Consider the following 19,584-nt stretch of genomic DNA (forward strand, 5'->3'; position numbering starts at 1 on the left):
GCGAATCGTGTCCGGTGTGAATGCAGTATTAGAGTGTCGGGACTCACCAGCCTCTCCATTTCCTGTTCCCGGAGTCGTTCCTCGCGCTGCCGGCGGTGGTAGTCCAGCAGGTCATCCTCGTTGTCACTGATCTCCGTGATACTGTTTTTCCTCTCCCTCATTCCGGGGTGGGGTCTTCCTAAGGACATTTTCCGGTGTGTCCTGGGGCTAGCAGCAGGGGAGGAGCCAGGCAGCGAGCCCAGGCTGTAAGACAAAGAGTTCCCAAAGGTTTGCTTTTGTGAGCCGGTTCCCCCACTGCCCTCTGTTTGCATGGAGGTGGGAGATGGACTACGGGTCCAGATCCCTCTGCTGCACGAGAGCTCTTCTGAAGTGGATCCGGTCTTGCGCCGAAGCCTTGGACTCTCTGGGATAAGTTTCCCCAGGTTGGAAGGGCTGTCTGGAGTTCTTAAGGGGATGGTTCCTGGAAGAGCCCCTGGGAGAACCGGGACCCCTCTCCGGGCCAATGAGGGGCTTACTGGTGGAAGCTCCCTCATGCTGCTGCCTCCATTGAGCTCCGTGTTCCTTCGGGCCATACGAGGACTCTCCGGGGGCTGCATGGAGCGTGGTTGCTGCTGCAGCGGGGATCCCTGCAGGACGTGGACGACGGGGTCCAGGGGAGGTTGGAACGCTCTGGTGGATGAGGAAAGTTGCCTGGAGGGGCTGGAAGTGAGGGAGCGGTCAGTAAGGAGTGTCTGGTCTCTGAAGGGACTGGCAGGTCTGTCCTGCAGCACAGTGTTGATCTTGGTCCTGGAGGGGGATGGACAGGTCGGAAACTTGGGAGTCAGTCTGGGACTGCTTGGCACAATGTTTCTGCTGCTGAGAGACTCATTAGAAGATAAGAAGGAGGTCTGTCGAGGGCTCTCGTCCTGGCCCAGCCCTCGGCGGCTTGGCTTGGGGTTTGGGGGGGTCTCAATTGGGGTTTTCCGTTGAAGCCTGGGGCTTTCCTGAACTTTCTGGGATACCCCAGCCCCGCTGAAGTTCGGCAGTATGGTCCTTGGGTGTGGCACTGGAGGGGGCTGGGCGGTGAAGTTGTAGCTGGAGGAGCGTATAGGCACTGGTGGCAGAGAGCTCTGGTCTAGGGGTCCCCCACCAGGAGATGGGCTTGTCAGGCTCCCACTGCTGGCTGCTGATGGGGAGGACAGAGGGGAGAAAGGGGGGGATGCGTTCTCATAGCTTGACCCCACAGACATTGCCCCTGGGCTGGTGGGAGGGGACAGCATGTAACTGCCCCCACCATTGACCACAGGTGACAGCAGCGAGTGGGAGATGGGGTGGGCTTCTGAGGGCCCCTTACCCTCAGCGGCAGAAGGAGGGGGCTCGTCCAGGACTAACGAGTCCATGATTTCCTGGAGGTCCCGTTCAATGGAGCTAACAATTGCACTGTGCTCTGAGATTTTGATTCCAGGAGCTGGGGGGGACTGGGCAGGACCAGCCTGGTGATTCCCATTGACCAAACTCTCCGCATCTGGTGAGAGAAGACAGTGTCACTAGCAAACAGGCTTACATAGTATGCCCCCCCCCACACACACACACACACACAAACCTGGGGAATCTGAACCCATTTACACAAGACTTCCAGCAAAACAAAGAAAAGACCCGCACGGCACCAACCCTCTAACCTACCAACGGTTGAAGACATACGATAGTCGAAAAAATGTCAACATCTGAGCTAAAACTGCCGTGTAAACGGTTTAACAACAACATGGGTCACAATCATTGAAAGCCCTACCCTTAGCCTCGAGTTTACTGTGAGGAACCTCAAAGCTTTCATTGTTGGTAAAAAAAAATGCAAGAACTCTTCACAGCCAAGCCCTACAGTCCCAAACACAATCCACCTTGTTGGATGTCCATGTTGGATGACTCACTGCTACTGCCCACTGCAGCGTACCCTGCCAGATAGTATGTTCTATGTATCTAAGTTTAGATTCCACTTTACCTTTGTAAATCCCTTTAACTTATTCAGGATGCCAAGGGATAAAAAAAGGATTCTTTTCTCCGTCAGCCTTCCTGCTGTGTTGTCAGGAAGTGATGCATAACAGGTAACTATGAGGGCAGACTGGATGGTCCTGGATGTGTGTCTGAAAGGGCTAATCAAATTTAGACCATCTAATGACTGATTACCACGGAAACACAGGTAGGAGACGCACCAGCAGCACTGCCCTGAGGAACGCAGGCAGCTTTCCCTCACCACTTGAAATCGTCTTCAAAAGGCAGAGGGACAGACCTAACGGAAAACGTTTCAGCAAGCAACGGGGAAAAAAGGGGCTTTCTGTCTCCATGACAACGTGATGTCAGTCATGAGGCTGTGTAAAATGCACTCCCTTGTGGGCCCATGAATGATGCAGAGCTGCCTGCTCCTCACGTCTGGTGTTTTAGGGTTCAGAAACGCTGGCAGCTTAAGTTCAGGCAGACCAAACCTGCCCTGATCCTCACATGCAGCAGGCGGAACGATAGGAGGGTTCAGTGCACACTGAAAGCTGTGCAATGATGTCATTCCATATGTATGGCAAGCAAGAAGGCCCCAAAATATTCCGTTCAAAAGTAAATAAATAATCGCCTGACAGACATGGGGCCATTAAGGTTTGGGGCTTAGTGAACATTGAAGAATTCAAGTCAAAACAGTATTTTTATAAAACATTACAAACTAGAATTTGGTTTACCTGATTCAATTGAAATCAGAATCCCTAATTACATCTGATTTAGAACTGAAGGAGACATTCTTGGGTTTTTATTTTATTTTTCAATTTAAACACAACAAAATCAAGGAGACTTCAGATTTCAGAAAGAAAGAAAAAACCTTAGCCTAATACCATCTTGGGTGGGGACGTTAAGATAGTGGACCACTTCAGCAGCACTCTGGAATGGTCATCCTGATAGGCTCCTCCGTGCCGTGTCTCCCTAGAGAATGTGTTTGGCTTGCCAAATTTATATGAATCTTTATTCCTCTGCAGATATTTTGGTTTCATTCTATAATACCTATTCTATAATACCTATTTCTCTATAAAGGCTTAAACATTAAGAGTTTAATGTTCATGTCTGTCTGAGAAAAAAGCATAAAGTGTGTAGTGAGGAGTGTCAAAACATCTATAATGATTATAAAACATTCGATTTTATAGTGTTATCAATATAAAAGATGACTTTTTGCAAGTTATTTTTCAAACGTTACTCCTGAAATAAACGAGGGACCACTATACAGGGACAACGGTCTAGTGCTGTGGTCTGCAGCATTCAAGTCCCACTCCCACCTATTGGTGTAAGAGTTCCCGGCGGTCTTTTACTGATGGAAAAGCCACTTTAGGCTAAATCAAAAACCTGTGTCGTTTTCCAGAACGTAGTCTCTGCAGAGCTGCAGCAGTTCATTAGAAACTTGCCTCTGAGTTTGTTAGCGGGACCATTTGACATGGAGAACCCCTCCCACCCCCCTCCTGTCACACATAACACAGCTAGCTGTCTCTCCTACTAGCTTACAGCCCTCCTCAACCTAACATCACCGATGCAACAGAAATGGCAGCAACATCGCAGCGATCCATCCGTCCAGTTCTGATCCAGATTCCAGCTCAGACCAGGAAAACAAAGACAGGTGGATGATCAGAATGGAGCAGAGCAGGGAGACTCTGTCCCCGACCACAGTAGCTTTATGTCACAAATACAGTCTTTTTCAAGCTGCATTTATTTCTGCTTCTAATTCACGATTTGAATACATAATACTCAGATATACAATTTTCTTTTTAAATTCCCTCCGTCATGAGAAAAATGCCACAAGAAGATGTTAATAACATTAAAAACACAATTTTCATCATGGTGGGTCTTTAAAAAAACATTCTATTCCATCTGAATGATGCACAAACCCAACACAGCCAACTTTTTTCTTTAATTTAACAATAGTATTGGGGGAAAAGGTCTTGCAAACCTCATGTTTTTATTCACTATTAGATGTGATTAATGCATTCGTTTGATCTTATGACTCAATACTGGTCAGCATAAAATGTTTTCTTCACTGCTGCATTTAGACATTTATAGCTAAAAGCTGGACTCTGGTTTTTGTGTTTACATCTGTTGTAGCTGATACTTATTGACCCTTGTGGCTTGCCATACCCAGGGAGTGTTTCTTGGACCCAGCACGCCAGTCATAATTAAAACATCTGCCACTTTAATGCTACAATGCCTTTGAATAATAAACGTTAGTCTGACGTGCACGCGCGCCTCAGCCTGTCTGTCGTCCCTCGGAAAAAGGATGAAATGTGATCAATTTGTTCAAGGCGCTTTCTGCGTCCGTTTGCATCACAATCAGCGCCAAAGAGGCCGGGTCGTCTGCCACTGTGAGCCGAAACTGCTGACCGGACTCGGTGGGTTCTGTCCGAACCGCGCATCCCCCACGCCGGAGTTCTGCTGGTTACTGTAAATTAGCAGCAGGTTCTCGCGCCCATCGCTTCGCTAAAGCCGCGGTTGCTTCTACGTGACACTCACGTGGGCCTCGTTCCCGGGACCAGGGCGACAGCCCGGCCGAACCGAGTCGTGCTGGGCTTGGCCCACACCGCGAGGGAGACAGGAAGATTCGGCGACAACCTGGTGCTCCGACCAGGGCTGAGCTCGCGAGCCTCGCCGGTGTCGAAAGAGCCGGTAAAAGAGCCATAGCTTCCGGAATAAATCTTCAAAGTAAAGGCTCCGACCCCACGGACGCATGCTTGCTTACAATCACGTTACATTCATCTCTGATGACAAACATAACCTATTTTTAGATATAACGCGTGACGAGAGAGCGTACTACTGTAAATCATGTAAAAACGCCGATCTTCCATGGACTTTAACTTTATTCTGAAGGTAAAAATGTGTCACTGGAGTGTTTTTGGAACTTGATGCTTTCCGGTCAGAGCTGGTCGGCGCGTGGACGGAGGAAACGGCGCGTGGATTATCTTTTCTCCCGGTTTCAGCCTCTGAGGACATTTGACCGGTGAGAATTCGGACCTGCAGTGTTTATAAAGAGACTGACTGGACAGAAAAAAGGCTCTTGATTAAAAAAAAACATTGATTTTAATTGGAGGTGTAGAGTGATACACAGCAGGGATTGGGTTATCCTCTAAGATCAGAGATATTCTATAGACTATACATTTAAAGACAGATTTCTAAAGGGTAATATGTGGAAATACCAGCACAGAGTTATACACGGTCATTTGATAATGAACTATAATTTGAACAGTGTTGTAAATCCAAACAGGATCAAAACTAGTGATGCAGATCTAGACCAAGTTCAGGTTCAACTCTTTACCATCCAGTTTCTACCTGCCTTGGTGTTTATAGGGTGATGGTATTTATGAAACACTTCTTTTTACCTTGAATTCAGATTAGTAGATTAAGAAATATTAACGTTACACAGGGAGGACAAAATTCAATGAAGTCAAATGTCTTTTTCACGTCAGGTTAAGGTCAGTCTGTACATTTAAATGAGACATCACTGCTCATGTATGCCTTAGCTTGGGGTTTTGGTCACATCCTAGTTTAAGTTCATTTCTTAGTTTAGGTCTAAGTTTACATTTTAGACTTTGCTTGAGTTGTACATCTTAGTTTATTGCCTACTTTACACGTCTGATTATGTCTTAGTTTACATTTTACTTTATGTCTTGGCTTTTGAATCTGTTTATATCTCACTTTTGTCTTTTTTTCACCTCTCGGTTTACGTCTTAGACCCCACGTCATGGGTACGGCTTTCTGAAAGGGTTTTTACCCGCTGCCCGCTCTCTAGTGGGGCATGTTATGATGACCGCTCAGACCGGAGTTACTGGGCAAATAAAATAAAGAGACGCTGAGTCTCAACTCTCCAACCAAATAAACCAGTTTGAGGAGAAGAAACTGTTTTCTGACACTTCTCTAAAATGATAAATCAATTAGACGGAGCCATAGGACAAATATTGACCATCTCTACACCTAAGAACCAAACAGAGGACACAAACAGGTGTTGCTCAGGAAGGACTAAACCAAAAAGCAGCAGGGCTGACCTCATACCAGCTCACATTTGCTGGAAATAGAATGGTGCTGAAAGTCTGGCCTCCTGGGTTATCCAGATTTCCCTCCAATAATAAAAAGGTGAAAGGCAGACCTGATTCAGGAATTTATTACTCCATTAGTTACTATTACAAACTGTAATCCATGTAAACAAGCAGCCAGAGCGGTCATCTCTGTACCAACAGCCTAACCAGCGTCCATTGGTTCTGGTGAGGAAAAGGAGTCTTAAAGTTGAAGAGCTTCATCCAGAGTCTTCATCAGTTTTAAAAGGTGGCTGCAGGTTGTGCAGATCCACTGCTGAAGACCGGGATGCCAATGTAGCTACCCGTTTCTTCTGACTACATTTTATCTAAAATCCTTCTGTGTAAAAAGAAAAAAACACAAAATTCACTTCAACTGCTGTTGACCCCAAAGACTGAATTCAGGTTCAGATCTGTGCCCTACCAGAATAACAATCTAGTCAGAAGAAGTTATAACTGGATCAAGCATTCCTTTAGAACAGGGGTCACCAACCCTGTGCTCGCGGGCGCCAGTGCGCCCGGGAGCACCCCTTGTGGCGCCCGCAGGGAATGCACCCAAAAAAATTTTTTTTTTTTTTTATTGAAGCAAATATTCAACAAACAACCACGGCATGTCTGTCAATGACAACAATATCATTTCTGAGATAAAGGTAGACAAAGAAAACCCAAATATGTAAACAAATATAACTTAAAAAATAATCACTACAAGTAAGGGTCTATTACAAAAGTTTAAATAGATCAAATAAATTACACAATTTCTGGACATTCTTATGATTCATGTAATGTAAAGATTTTGAGAATAGGTTGAGGTGGTTGAGTAATCCATTAATGTGAGGATTAATATTCCTGTCTGTTTTTATTTACATTTATGTTTAAAAAGTTAAAATTAAGTTAAAGTTCTAAAGGTTTAAAAGTTTAGCTTTAGTGTGTTCAATAAATATTTATCTTGTTCGGCTGCAACCTAAAGTCTGTTTTGAAATTAGGCTCCCTCTGCAACTGAGTTTGACCCCCCCCTGTAATACGAGTCTAGAAAATTCATGCATGTTTTCGTGTGTAAAATGAGCAAATAAAAATAGGGCACAAAAGGAAGTCCTCAAATTGTGTTGTTTTTTTTTTGGGGGGGGGGGGGGGGGGGGGCTAGGAGGTTTTTAGTGGCGCCCTTCATACCACTTGGTGCCCATGAAATAGCCCTCGGTCTCAAAAAGGTTGGTGAACCCTGCTTTAGAACATGTCAGGGCTCAGACACATGACATTTAACACATGGACTCCCCAACACCAGATGGCAGCAGGGTTTTGTTTGGGCCAAAGACGCTTTAATCCTTGGGAGTCATGTCACTCCTTACTTTTGCTTTTTAAAAGCACAGAATGAGTGAAAATCAGCACTCAGCAACAATTGTAGAAATCCTAATTGTAGAAAAGCCTCCTGAGGTTTATTTGAAACCTCTGCCTTAGGATTTCTGTGAGTGCAGTGAAACCAGCCTTCATCCATTCAGCTGTAAGACAGCGGAGTTTAGAAACTTTTATGGCTGCTAGACGTGGTTTTTCATCATGCTTACATTTGGAACATAAACAAATGTATCCACAAATATTCATACTTTCCAGACTGTAAGCTTTATTTAAAGCGCTAATGTTTGTAATTTGTAAAGCATGGAGCCCATTTAGCACATTTTACTGTTTTTTTGTGACACAGCCACAAATCTGAAGAGATGAATGTGTTTTCATATGGCCAGTTATGAGAAATGTGGTCTTAAATGAAGAGGGCTGAAAGTCTTTTAAAGCAAAAAGTCCAAAAGAAGGGTGAGACGAACCCACTTGTCTTTGCTTTTAGTCCTACGTTCACTGTGTTCTGGATGAGAAGCTGTGAAAAAAACTGTTTTTTTGTTCGTGAATCACTCATTGACTGGCGGTAAAACTCAAGCATCGTTTACAGACACCACAAAGACGCTCTAAAGCTCCAGCAGCTGCTGCCATTTGAAAGGAAACTTAAGAGTCACATTTTGGGGGGAGAGTGTTTTGAGGTCTAGAGTAAATAAAGGAAAGAGCCACTGATGAAAATGCTGTTTTTGGTGATTCTAACATCTTCTAGTAGCATTTTTCTCATGATGGAGGACATATATATGAAGAAAATTAAGCTGAGTATTTCTTTATGGTTGTGAATCAGGAGCAGATGAAAAAATGATGTTTGGAAAACGCTGGGCGGGTCACGGGCTCCCCGTGCCGCTCTATTCTGATGCTTCCACCTGCAGACGACTCATTAGAAATTCTCCTCTGAGTTGTGGGTGGGACCGTTGGCATGGAGCCAGCCTGCCCGTCACCCATCTGTTTGTTTACACTCTCCCACTAGCTTACAGCCCCTCACACCCCCAACCTAACATTAGCGGAGCAGAAAAATGGTGATCAGTATCAGATCCATCCATCCGTCCAGTTCTGATCCAGATTCCTGCTCAGACCAGGAAAACAAAGACATTCATGGATCTGCAGGTCGATCAGAAAGAGGCGGAGCTGGGAGACTGTGGCCCCGCCCAGTGATTTTCTACATCATAAGTAAAATCTTTTTCAAAAAGCATTTTTCATCTGCTCCTGATTCACAACGATTTGAATAAAACAATACTCAGAAATAAAGTTTTAATCTTAATATTCTTTACATGTGTCGTCCATCATCAGAAAATTGCTAAAAGGACATGTTAGAAACACCATTTTTTATTGGGCGCGTTTTTAAAAAAATACGGTAACGGTCACTGAATGAGCGCTGATTTTATTTTTGTGAGTTGGATTTTTGAATGTCTGGCAGAGATGCACCCCTTTTTTCCTAAAGGGTAGGTCGGACTTTGTGGCTCTTGCTGGTCAGTGTGAAATGGACCAGAACAGGCCTGTTTAGGCCTGTTCTGGTCCGGGTCAGGAGTTCACATGCAGATAACAAACTCCACTTTCAGGTCTCAGACTCAAATCCACCCAAGCTTATCTTGGGAGGGGTGGATGCTCTCTTCATCCTCACCCGGGGCAGGAATGCATAATTGCCACGTTTCCAAACAACGGAAGGCTTTCATCACAGCTGGCTCAGGAAGTGGCAGTGCGCTATACTTATCCCTGCTGGCACTGGAAGCGTTAACGTTTAAAAACTGCACCCCAGGACCGTCCCCTGGTGGTGGGGTCGGCCAAGAACAAGCTCCTGCCAGCAGACTGAGCAGCTGGGGAGTTTGCCCGGAGACAGGCAGGAATGAGACGCTCATAAAAGCGTCCCGGTCTCAGCTGGACTCCTTTCAGGCTCGGCGCTCCCAGCATTCACCGGGAGGCCGCGTGTTTACACTTAAAGGGTTTCAGAGCGTCCCAGGATGGACACATGTTAGGGCTTGAACATCAACAGTAGAGGAAATGCTGATTAAAGAAGATGAAAGGAGGGTTTGAGGGTCGCTTTACAGGCAGTTTTAAAGACGTTCCAGTCATGTTCATTGTCAGCTGGAGGGTTTCCAGCTGCTTCTCTCCCTCCTGCAGGGATGGTGCAGGAAACCGCCTTTGGTTTACTGCTGCGCAAACATCCACCTGTAAAATACCTGCCCCCACCCTCCAACAGTCGCACCATTCATTCACACGGCGGGCCGAGCAGAGGCTGGAGCTAAAAGAAGAGACCTCCCCAGCCCGGACAGAGTGACGATTTTAACTCACAGTCTAAGCAAAGTGACCAACAGACACCCCCCCCCCTTACCTGCACGCAGACCAAAGGCCCCCGTGGAGACAGCTCCTCCCTGCGGCATCATGCTCTTCATCCTGAAGGCTTCCTCAGGATGGTTGAAGCGGAAGAAGGCGGACTGGCCGAAACACAGCATGCAGCCTGGAAACAAGCAGATATGTTGGAGGGGGGGGGGGCAACAGAGGCAGTCCACCACCATGAGGTGGGTCTGAGCATGCTCAGTATGGAAAACCAGACATGAAAGAATGAACTCAAGCTTTAGGAGCTTTTCCATCCCCCATCGCACCTTAGCAACACTTTACGCAACCACCAAGGCGTTATGTTGTTAGGATGGTCTTTGGAGTCTGGTCCTACCCAAAACTATGTTCACACTTTGGATATGGTGGAGAAGTGAAAGAGTGAGGGAGGTAGAGAAGTGAAATAGTGAGGAAGAGAAGTGAAAGAGTGAGATGGAGAAGTGAAATAGTGAGGTGGAGAAGTGAAAGAGTGAGGGGGGTAAAGAAGGAAAAGAGAGGGGGAGGTAGAGAAGTGAAATAGTAAGGGAGGAAGAGAAGTGAAAGAGACGGGGAGGTAGAGAAGTGAAAGAGAGGTGGAGAAGTGAAAGTGAGGGGGAGGAAGAGAAGTGAAAGAGAGGGGGAGGTGGAGAAGTGAAATAGTGAGGTGGAGAAGTGAAAGAGTAAGGGAGGTAAAGAAGTGAAAGGGAGGGGGAGGTGGAGAAGTGAAAGAGTGAGGTGGAGAAGTGAAAGAGTAAGGGAGGTAAAGAAGTGAAAGGGAGGGGGAGGTGGAGAAGTGAAAGAGTGAGGTGGAGAAGTGAAAGAGTGAGGAAGGTGGAGAATTGAAAGAGAGGGGGAGGTAGAGAAGTGAAAGAGTGAGGGAGGGAGAGAAGTGAAAGAGAGGGGGAGGTGGAGAAGTGAAAGAGTGAGGGAGGAAGATAAGTGAAAGAGTGAGGTGGAGAAGTGAAATAGTGATTTGGAGAAGTGAAAGAGTAAGGGAGGTAAAGAAGTGAAAGGGAGGGGGAGGTGGAGAAGTGAAAGAGTGAGGTGGAAAGTGAAATAGTGAGGTGGAGAAGTGAAAGAGTGGGGGAGGTAAAGAAGTGAAAGAGAGGGGGAGGTAGAGAAGTGTAAGAGTGAGGGAGGAAGAGAAGTGAAAGAGAGGTGGAGGTGGAGAAGTGAAAGAGTGAGGGAGGTAGAGAAGTGAAAGAGTAAGGGAGGAAGAGAAGTGAAAGAGAGGGGGAGGTGGAGAAGTGAAAGAGTGAGGGAGGAAGAGAAGTGAAAGAGAGGGGGAGGTGGAGAAGTGAAAGAGTGAGGTGGAGAAGTGAAAGAGAGGGGGAGGTGGAGAAGTGAAAGAGTGAGGGAGGAAGAGAAGTGAAAGAGAGGGGGAGGTGGAGAAGTGAAAGAGTGAGGTGGAGAAGTGAAAGAGAGGGGGAGGTGGAGAAGTGAAAGAGTGAGGGAGGAAGAGAAGTGAAAGAGAGGGGGAGCTGGAGAAGTGAAAGAGTGAGGGAGGAAGAGAAGTGAAAGAGTGAGGTGGAGAAGTGAAAGAGAGGGGGAGGTGGAGAAGTGAAAGAGTGAGGGAGGAAGAGAAGTGAAAGAGTGAGATGGAGAAGTGAAATAGTGAGGTGGAGAAGTGAAAGAGAGGGGGAGGTGGAGAAGTGAAAGAGTGAGATGGAGAAGTGAAATAGTGAGGTGGAGAAGTGAAAGAGAGGGGGAGGTGGAGAAGTGAAATAGTGAGGGAGGTGGAGAAGTGAAATATTGAGGTGGAGAAGTGAAATAGTGAGGTGGAGAAGTGAAAGAGAGGGGGAGGTAGAGAAGTGAAAGTGAGGTGGAGAAGTGAGGAAGTGAAAGAGTGAGGGAGGTAGAGAAGTGAAAGAGAGGGGGAGGTGGAGAAGTGAAAGAGAGGGGGAGGTGGAGAAGTGAAAGAGTGAGGTGGAGCCAGTCCAACAGCTGGTGCACATCATACAGATTTGTTCTAGTGATGCGTGTGTGCTCCTTGCGAGCAGTTGGACTGTTAGAATTCTGGAAATTAGACAATCAAGAGCGTAGTTTGTCTAGACATCCTACCTGCGTCCTACAGGAACCAACGCGTCACCTGCACACCTCATGCATGCAGGATTTGTGCGCGGTCAGTGAGGGGCCAGTATGCAAACCTTACTAGGGACTAGAGTGTGGTGTAGGGACACTGTACAACACCGTACAACCAAACCTCCTACATCATAAGTGTCTAAAACTATCAGTATTCTTACAAATACTTCACAATACGCTTACCACACGTGGAACAATGGTATGTTCCATTTTCATGTTGCCACTTTAGGTGGCTGAACGAACCTTAAGGGAACTTCAAGACACCCCTGTTCCCCCTTAAAGATGCAGTACCTGTAAACGACCCTCTAGGGGCCTGGACCACCAAAAAACCCACCGCCTCCGTACGGGGGGTTGACCCGTATGTGATTAAGGCTTTAAATAAACAGCAATGGTCCAAATCAAAGTTCAGGTGAACTTTCACACAACCAAATGAAGCCAGAGTCACAGTTTTCCTGGAGGCAGATGGAACTGGACCCTTAAATATTACAATAAACTGAAGTGAATCTACATAAGAGTGTGAGCCTGCTTTTAGCCCAGATTCACTTAAACCCTTCTCCTACTGAAATCCCACTGGTGTCCGGCTAATGTGATGTGCCTCGCCCTGATATGGCAAATCTACAGGAAATGCATGGGATGAAGGAGATAAGCCAAAATGGTGTCATTGGCGTGGGAAACCCTCATGATTAGGATGAGAACATTACTGGCTTCATGGAGGCGTCAGTCACATTTCTGAGGAAAGATGTCCTCACAGCGCTCAAATGTATGAAGAGGCAGAAGAAAGAGGCTCCCACTGATGGGAAACAAGGACCGTCTCTGGTACCAGGCACTCCCCGTCTGGTTTAAATGTCATTCATGTAGTTTGGCCCTTAGGTCTGCAGCTGCTATCACATGAGCTAATGGTTGTTCCAATCTTTGTCTGCGTCACGCTGCACTGAGATTATGGGAAAGCTCTGTGAGGAGAGACGAGGACCACCTCCGTCACCCTGTAAGCAGCGAGCACCAACAGCCTTTCGTATGAACAAAACTGCAAAAGCTGCATGCAAGAAAAACACTGGAGGTGTGCTCTCAGGATCCAGAAACTACTCCACAAACCCAACAACTGGCACCAAACGTTCTCCAGATCATCTGCAATCTCTACTGTTCAGTTTTCTCATTGCATTTGTAGAACCTGAGTCAGTGAAGACCAGAGAAATGGCTCAGTGTCAGAAGAAGGTTAGTGATGAAAGCTACAGAAATAAACCTCTTCATTAAGAAGCAAAGCTCTGATTACCAACAGAGATACGTGAACACAAAGCAGAGAACATGAAGGCAAAGCGAAGCCCAGGAGGGGCTGTAAGATTTCTGTAAACGGTCTCTCTTCAAGGACCTTCCTCCAGCTGAGGGACCCAACTGTTTTCCCACAGGTCATTAAACACCTCAAACTGATGACTTATGGTTTTTAAATATGTGCACTTCCTGTGTTTTCTGTCACTCTCAGCCCTTTGAACATTTAAGAAAGTGACTTTGCATACTAATAAACATTAAAAACAAATGTCTATTTGGTAGATTGTTGCCATTTCCAGGTCAATGTGGTTGAAGAAGAAAAAACGAATTAGAAGTGGACAAAACTACACATGAGAATATAAAAATGGTCAAAGGCAGTACACAAAATAAAAATTGCAACTATACAGTCCAAAATAAAAACAAATAAGATTTTAAAATCTGTGTTTGTTTTGTCAGAAAATGTTCTGATTCCTGGTCGTATGTGATTACACATTTGAGATCTCTGAAGCCAGTCTTTTAAAGATGACAAACCCGGTACGTTGTGTTATTTTAATGAGTATGCTATTCCAGGAAGTTGAACCCTGGGAAGGCAGAACGTTTTGTGAGAAAGACATTCATAGGAGCTCACGACGCGTTCAAGCGGCCACTTCCAATGTAAAGTCTGTGGAAACGCGCTTTTTGGGCTTCTGTGTTCAAAACTCTCGCATTCACACATCACTACACACGGTTTTACAACCGTTTTCAGCTCTATGTACCAAATGCGTGGCCACTGAAACTAAACCTCAAATTAGAAAATTATCTGATCACAGTGGAGAAATTCTCCATGCTCCGCCCCTTTCTGATATTCCACTTGCAGACAAACAGATCCATGAACGTCTCCGTTTTCCTGGTCTGACCTGGAATCTGGATCTAAATAGCCATCAGTCATATTTCTCAAACAGATGCATAAAGATCCCTCTGAAACATGTCTACATCATCTGCAAACATGATCTCTGACTGAAGGGTCATTCTTTCAGGCTGCTGCCATCATGGAGTTTGTAGCTGGAGAGGAGTTGCACTTATTTGGCTCATAGTTCTCCGCAAATAAAGGTTTTCTGTCTTTTCTTTTTCCTTTCATCCTCACATACTGTCACTGGTGTGGAAGTTGATTTTGAGTACTTTAAAAACAATCTTCCCCAGCCTGGTTGGGGTGGAACTTTCCACACTTTTAGTGTTTTTGACTGTAGATTTGTGCCAAAGGGAAGGAGCCACAATCATCAAGTTACCACTGTGGTCTCTAAAAACCCCGTCAGTTCCACCGCAGGTCTTCATGCCCTCCTCCTCAGCAGTCATCTGACTCTCAGAAATTCCTCCTGATTCCTATAGATTCAGCCAGTGCTAACCCCCCCGCCTTCCTGACCACAAACTCTGCCCAGGCCCAATCCCACTCAGGAAAAACCTTTTCACAAGAAGAGCAGCAGCGGTAAACGCCACCTTAGGCGCCAGCAGCCTCGCACGCTGCTCCATGTCATAAGTCTTTCTCAGGAGAGGGGGCGGGGGGTGCACCTTTTGAAGGCTAATGAAGTTTAAATGAAGATTATAATGTTCAACACCTCTTGTTCCAATAAAATTAAAGGCAGGAAACATGAAGAAAATGTACTTTTGTGGAACAGATTTCATAAAGATCCAGACGGATTTGATCAAATTGATGGACAAACAGATTTTAAGGCTTTAGATCTTTGACATTACAGAGGCATCGTCCGCCTTTCTTACTCCAAACGACGACAGCTGGAGTCACATAATTGTTGAGCCGCAACCGGGTTTCTGATGGATACAAGCGAGATAACCAGACTAAATAAAAACAATTCCATTTTATTCCTGCTGTGACGCAACGTTGCATGAACAAGGCAAACAGGAAGTCCTTGAAGAAGAAAGAAAACTAGCTCTAACCCTGAGAGAACCTGCTCACAATCCCAGCTTTGCCACTTCTTACTCTGACTCTATTGTTCTCATTAATACCCCTGCTACAGGATGTGACTGTTCATGGACTCGTTTAGTAACTCTGGATAATGGGGATGCAGAGGATGGCTGCATGCAAGGTCCAGCAACCGGCTTCAGCGCACCCAGACTCTTGTTTTAGGAAAAGGCTATCTTCAGAAACAAAACAGCCTTTGGATGATTAAACATATACCTCTGAGACCAGCTACTAGTCAGGCTGTCACCAACGATTATTTCATTAGTCAATTCGTCAGCAATTATTTTTTACGTAAGGTGATGGGATTTTTTTCTTTCTCCAAAAGGTGATAGTGATGGTACTCAGTCTGTGGAGGTTCGTGTCATGTATGGTACTCCTGATGCTCACAGAAATTCTACATTTACACGCACAGTTCATGAATTTCAGCTTATAAAAGATTTTAAAAAGTTCAAGGTAAGGTGTATGCTAGCACAAAAAAGACATATTTGGCTTACAAGCTATGAGGTTCAAGATTCCTGCACTAAATCATTGTTTCAGGGCGGAGCTGACAGGATGTGGGCGGGGAGATGGCTCCCATTTGAATTCAGTTCAACAAATCTGCTGTTTTTTTAGTTAAGCAAGTGTTTTTGAAACGCTCATACTTGACGAGACACACGGACTGCTTCGTCGCAGAAGTGCAGGCACACCTCACTCAGTCAGTGAGGGAGGGTGTGCTCTTGCTGTGTTCATGCCTGGATGAGCGGGTCGCAGCGGTACACAGGCTGCAGCATGCAGGAGGAGAAAGGTCTCCTCCGCTCGCTCCTTCGCAGGCAGGGGCCAAACTGCCGCTGGCAGCGACTGGCCGACTCCGCACACGCACAGCCCAGCCGCACGAGCGTGCACATGTGTGCGCAGCTGCTGACGGAGGACATGAGGGATTAGCACAGGATGGCTCAGCAAAAACTAACAGACAAGTGCAAGGAGCATCGGACTAAAGCTTCGGAGAGGAACCACACAGCAGAACGGAGGAGATTCTGCTCAAAGCCATGAGTCGGCAAAAAAAATGTGTTTGACCCACGCCGTCTAATTCAGCGAACGCGGCTATGTTTATAAACCGTAGCATGTCATATGAAAGTTTAATTACCCAGAAGACCTGACTGGCTCCCATTGTCCAGTTAATCAGTGAGGAGCACAGTCCCTCCAGGAGGAGCAGAGGACCAATCAAACAGAAACCTGGCTTTGGGGTGAGTTTATGGGGGGCTGCTGGAATGATGTGCAGTCAGCAGATCCAACCAGCACTGGAAATTTCCCAAAGGTTTCTGCAAAAAACTAGTGTATGTTGATGCTCATAAGACTGCCGAATAAAGACCAGTTTGTCATTTGAAAAACATGTAAATATATTTTCTATAAATTATCTTCCATCTTCACAACACAGTGGATTCATAGTCTTTGTTAAATGTTCACTAGGGCCGTGACACACCCCCACTACCTACATTTTGAGCGTATGACACGCATGAAAACTGGTCGTACACGAATCTACGAGGAAAAAATTGAGAAAGTTGTGGTCTTTTCGTGAAATTTTCACAGACGAATCAGGAATGAACCACGTTAAAAGCACAGAAGAAGTACGAACAAAGCAGGCTAAGAACACGTAAACCAACGTAGAACATGAACCGTGTGGTTATTGTGCTGTTTATCTGCAATTCATTAGTGATTCCTGCTTCCATTACATTATTTGAACGTGATCGGTGAGCCGTATACGTGACATTAAAGTCATACATCGGTGGTACACTCAAAAAAATAGCTCATTGGATGAACTCAATTTGGATGAACTTTAATTGTGGGCAGGATTTCCATCCAATAAATATGAGTAGCCCCACCTCAAAGAAAATTCGTCCATGTAATGAAATATAGCTGAGTTAGTCGAACTCAATTTTATCAAGAATGGCAAGGCAAAAAAAAAAATCATTTGAGACCGGTCGTTAGCTTGATTTGAACTTAGAACCTCTGCATGTAAATCCCACTGACTGATCCACTGAGCTAACACTTCTGTTGCAACATACGGCCGCCAGTCTAAACAGATAGAATCCTTTTCTCCATAAATGAGGTTCCTCGTGTATCGTCTTATTGGGAGAAGCAGAGTTGAAACGATTCCAAGCCACAGTACGTTTTTTACATGGAAAAACATTAACGAAAGTTTTTTCACTTCGAAAAGTCGAAGGATTTGAAGGAGCAAGAGTCATAGCAGGCATTAGACGAAAGAGCTGAACATTTTAATAGTTGAATGGTTAAAATAGGTGAAAAATTGTAGTCGAAAAAACGGCATAAGATACTATAAAAAGAATAAATAAAGAGAAACAGGAAAACAGCATTGAACATGCGCACAGCCCACCCCTTAATTGAACTCATTTCTTTTGGATTACTGGAGTTTATAGGTGAAACTATTAATACATTTTGTGTTAGGTCAATTAAATGTAGATACATTATTTTAAAATAAATATATTTAAATAAAACAAACAGAATTTAATTGTATTACATGAAAGAGGGGCTTGAATCATTTTTTTGAGTGTACACACCTGAAAAGTCTGTTAGACATACATAGAAAGTCGTGGAAAGACACAAATTTCGGTGTGCATCTCGCAAAAATCGCACACAATTGCATAAGATTTACATAATATTTGCGTATAAACTACGTAAAATAAGCAAAAAATGCGTAATTCCCAACTGACCAAAACTTTTGAACAGCTCAAAACTGAATTCACGCAAAGACCTGCCGGCTGAAACCCTCATCGATGTATACCACGCATGTATCACAAAAGACCGATATTTCAAGTGGAAAATGCGCAAAATGTACTGTCTGTGTGACATGGCCTTTAGGTTTTTACTTCTGCAAACAAGTGACATAAAAAGAAAACGTAAAAAACGCGTCCATATTGTATTTCAATCTAGGGCTTTGGATGGCCTCGTGTTATGGCGCAGTTCCTTGCTGTATCGCAGTTCACCTTTCGCCGTCTTTCTATTTGTAGAATTTTTTCAAGTGCACTTTTCATGCTTTTTCATTTTTTATGTTTTTACAGTGTGTTCTGTGTCCTGATTAGCTGTCGACATTGTCATTAAACCTCGTCCGTGCCGTGTCTCCTGTAACAGAACGCGTTCAGTTTGCCAAATGTGCATAAATCTTTCTTCACCATCAGATCTTTTTTTTGCGTTTTATAATACTGGATTTCTACAAAGGTTGGAACTTGGGGAGTTTAAACATGAGGAAAAGGTGTCAAAATGTTCACGTCTGTCTAAGAACAGTGTAGAAATTGTGGAGTTTTATTATGTCTAGGGACACCAGAAAGCTCTGGAAACAGGCTCCTTCCTGTGATGTCATTTCCGGGTGAGCGTAATCCTTTGCCTGATTGTTGCTTGACTGTTTGCTCCTGTTTGGTATTAGCCTGATTACTATTACTTACTACTTAAGTGTTACCTGGTTAATATTCACATTCACATTTAGCGCCTTTAGTATACTAGTGAATACACTATTGTGTTAACCCCTTGCTGTCCACTTTATTCTATGTTTGCACAGTAAACTGCTTCTCTTCTTAGCTAAACACCGCTAGCCTTATCTTAGCACTTAGCATGGCCTCCACTCCTTCCGCCTTTCCCCCTCTCTCCTGCCCCATGTGCCATATGTTTAGTGAGGATCCTGCCTCCTTTAGTGAAGACAGCGGTAGGTGTGTTAAGTGTAGTCTTGTGTTAGACTTGGAGGCCAGGCTGGAGCAGTTAGAAGCGCGGCTCCGCACAGTGGAAGCTAAGCCAGCTAGCTAGGTTGTTACTCGTTGCGCGGGCCGCGCTACCAGGGCTAACCCAGTTAGCACCCCAGCGCCTTCCCAGCAGCCGGGAAGCACACAGGGAGGGTTTGTACCGGTGGGGAGGAAGCATAGTGCTAAACGCAAGAACTTAGAGCACCTGAAGCTCCACCTTAGTAATAGGTTCTCCCCCCTCAGTGAAAAACCCTCAACTCTGGTTATAGGCTCTTCTGAAGTTAGAAACGTGGAGCTCCCAGCGGCTACAGTCAGGTGTTATCCGGGGGCCAGAGTTGGTGACATTGAGGGGAACCTTAGGATGTTAGCTCAGAGTAAGTCCAGTCCGTCGAGTCGTGATTCGCGCAGGCGGTAATGATGCCAGACGGAGACAATCAGAGGTTCTTAAGTTAAACGTAGCTTCGGTGTGTAAACTGGCTAAGTCGATGTCCGACTCTTGTAATTTTCTCTGGTCCCCTGCTGAACTTAGTCAATGATGAAATGTACAGCCGCTTTTCATCATTTAACGCTGGCTTTCTAGATGGTGCCCAGAAAACGGCGTTGGTTTTGTGGATAATTGGAGCGCGTTTTGGGGTAAGCCCGGGCTCATGGGAGAGATGGCCTCCATCCTACTCTGGACGGCTCCGTCCTACCTACTACGGAGCGGCTCTATACGGAGCTCCGTACAGCCTCTTATTCCTCTAGGGCTTTTATTTGACCAGGATTTACCATTTAAAAAGGGACTACTCTGGTCCTGTAAGACCTCAGTGCAGCG

At 45.3% G+C, this 19,584-nt stretch overlaps 1 protein-coding gene across 8 annotated transcripts in view; it reads right to left on the bottom strand.

Annotated features, from left to right (window-relative positions):
* Positions 1–19,584, bottom strand: part of phldb1 (pleckstrin homology like domain family B member 1) — an 88,456-nt gene that overhangs the window by 37,370 nt on the left and 31,502 nt on the right. For 6 of the 8 annotated variants that reach the window (XM_023961247.1, XM_023961245.1, XM_023961248.1 and 3 more), the window contains 2 exons: positions 9,763–9,888; positions 48–1,504 (listed from right to left, as the gene is read on the bottom strand). In XM_023961247.1, coding sequence (XP_023817015.1) covers positions 48–1,504; positions 9,763–9,888 — 1,583 coding nt within the window. Of the gene's footprint in view, positions 1–47; positions 1,505–4,506; positions 4,688–9,762; positions 9,889–19,584 lie in introns of those variants that run through there. The other 2 variants (XM_023961249.1, XM_023961251.1) reach the window with 2 other exon arrangements.

The sequence above is a fragment of the Oryzias latipes genome, chromosome 13, assembly GCF_002234675.1.
Source record: "Oryzias latipes chromosome 13, ASM223467v1".
In the NCBI taxonomy this organism is placed as follows: domain Eukaryota; kingdom Metazoa; phylum Chordata; class Actinopteri; order Beloniformes; family Adrianichthyidae; genus Oryzias; species Oryzias latipes.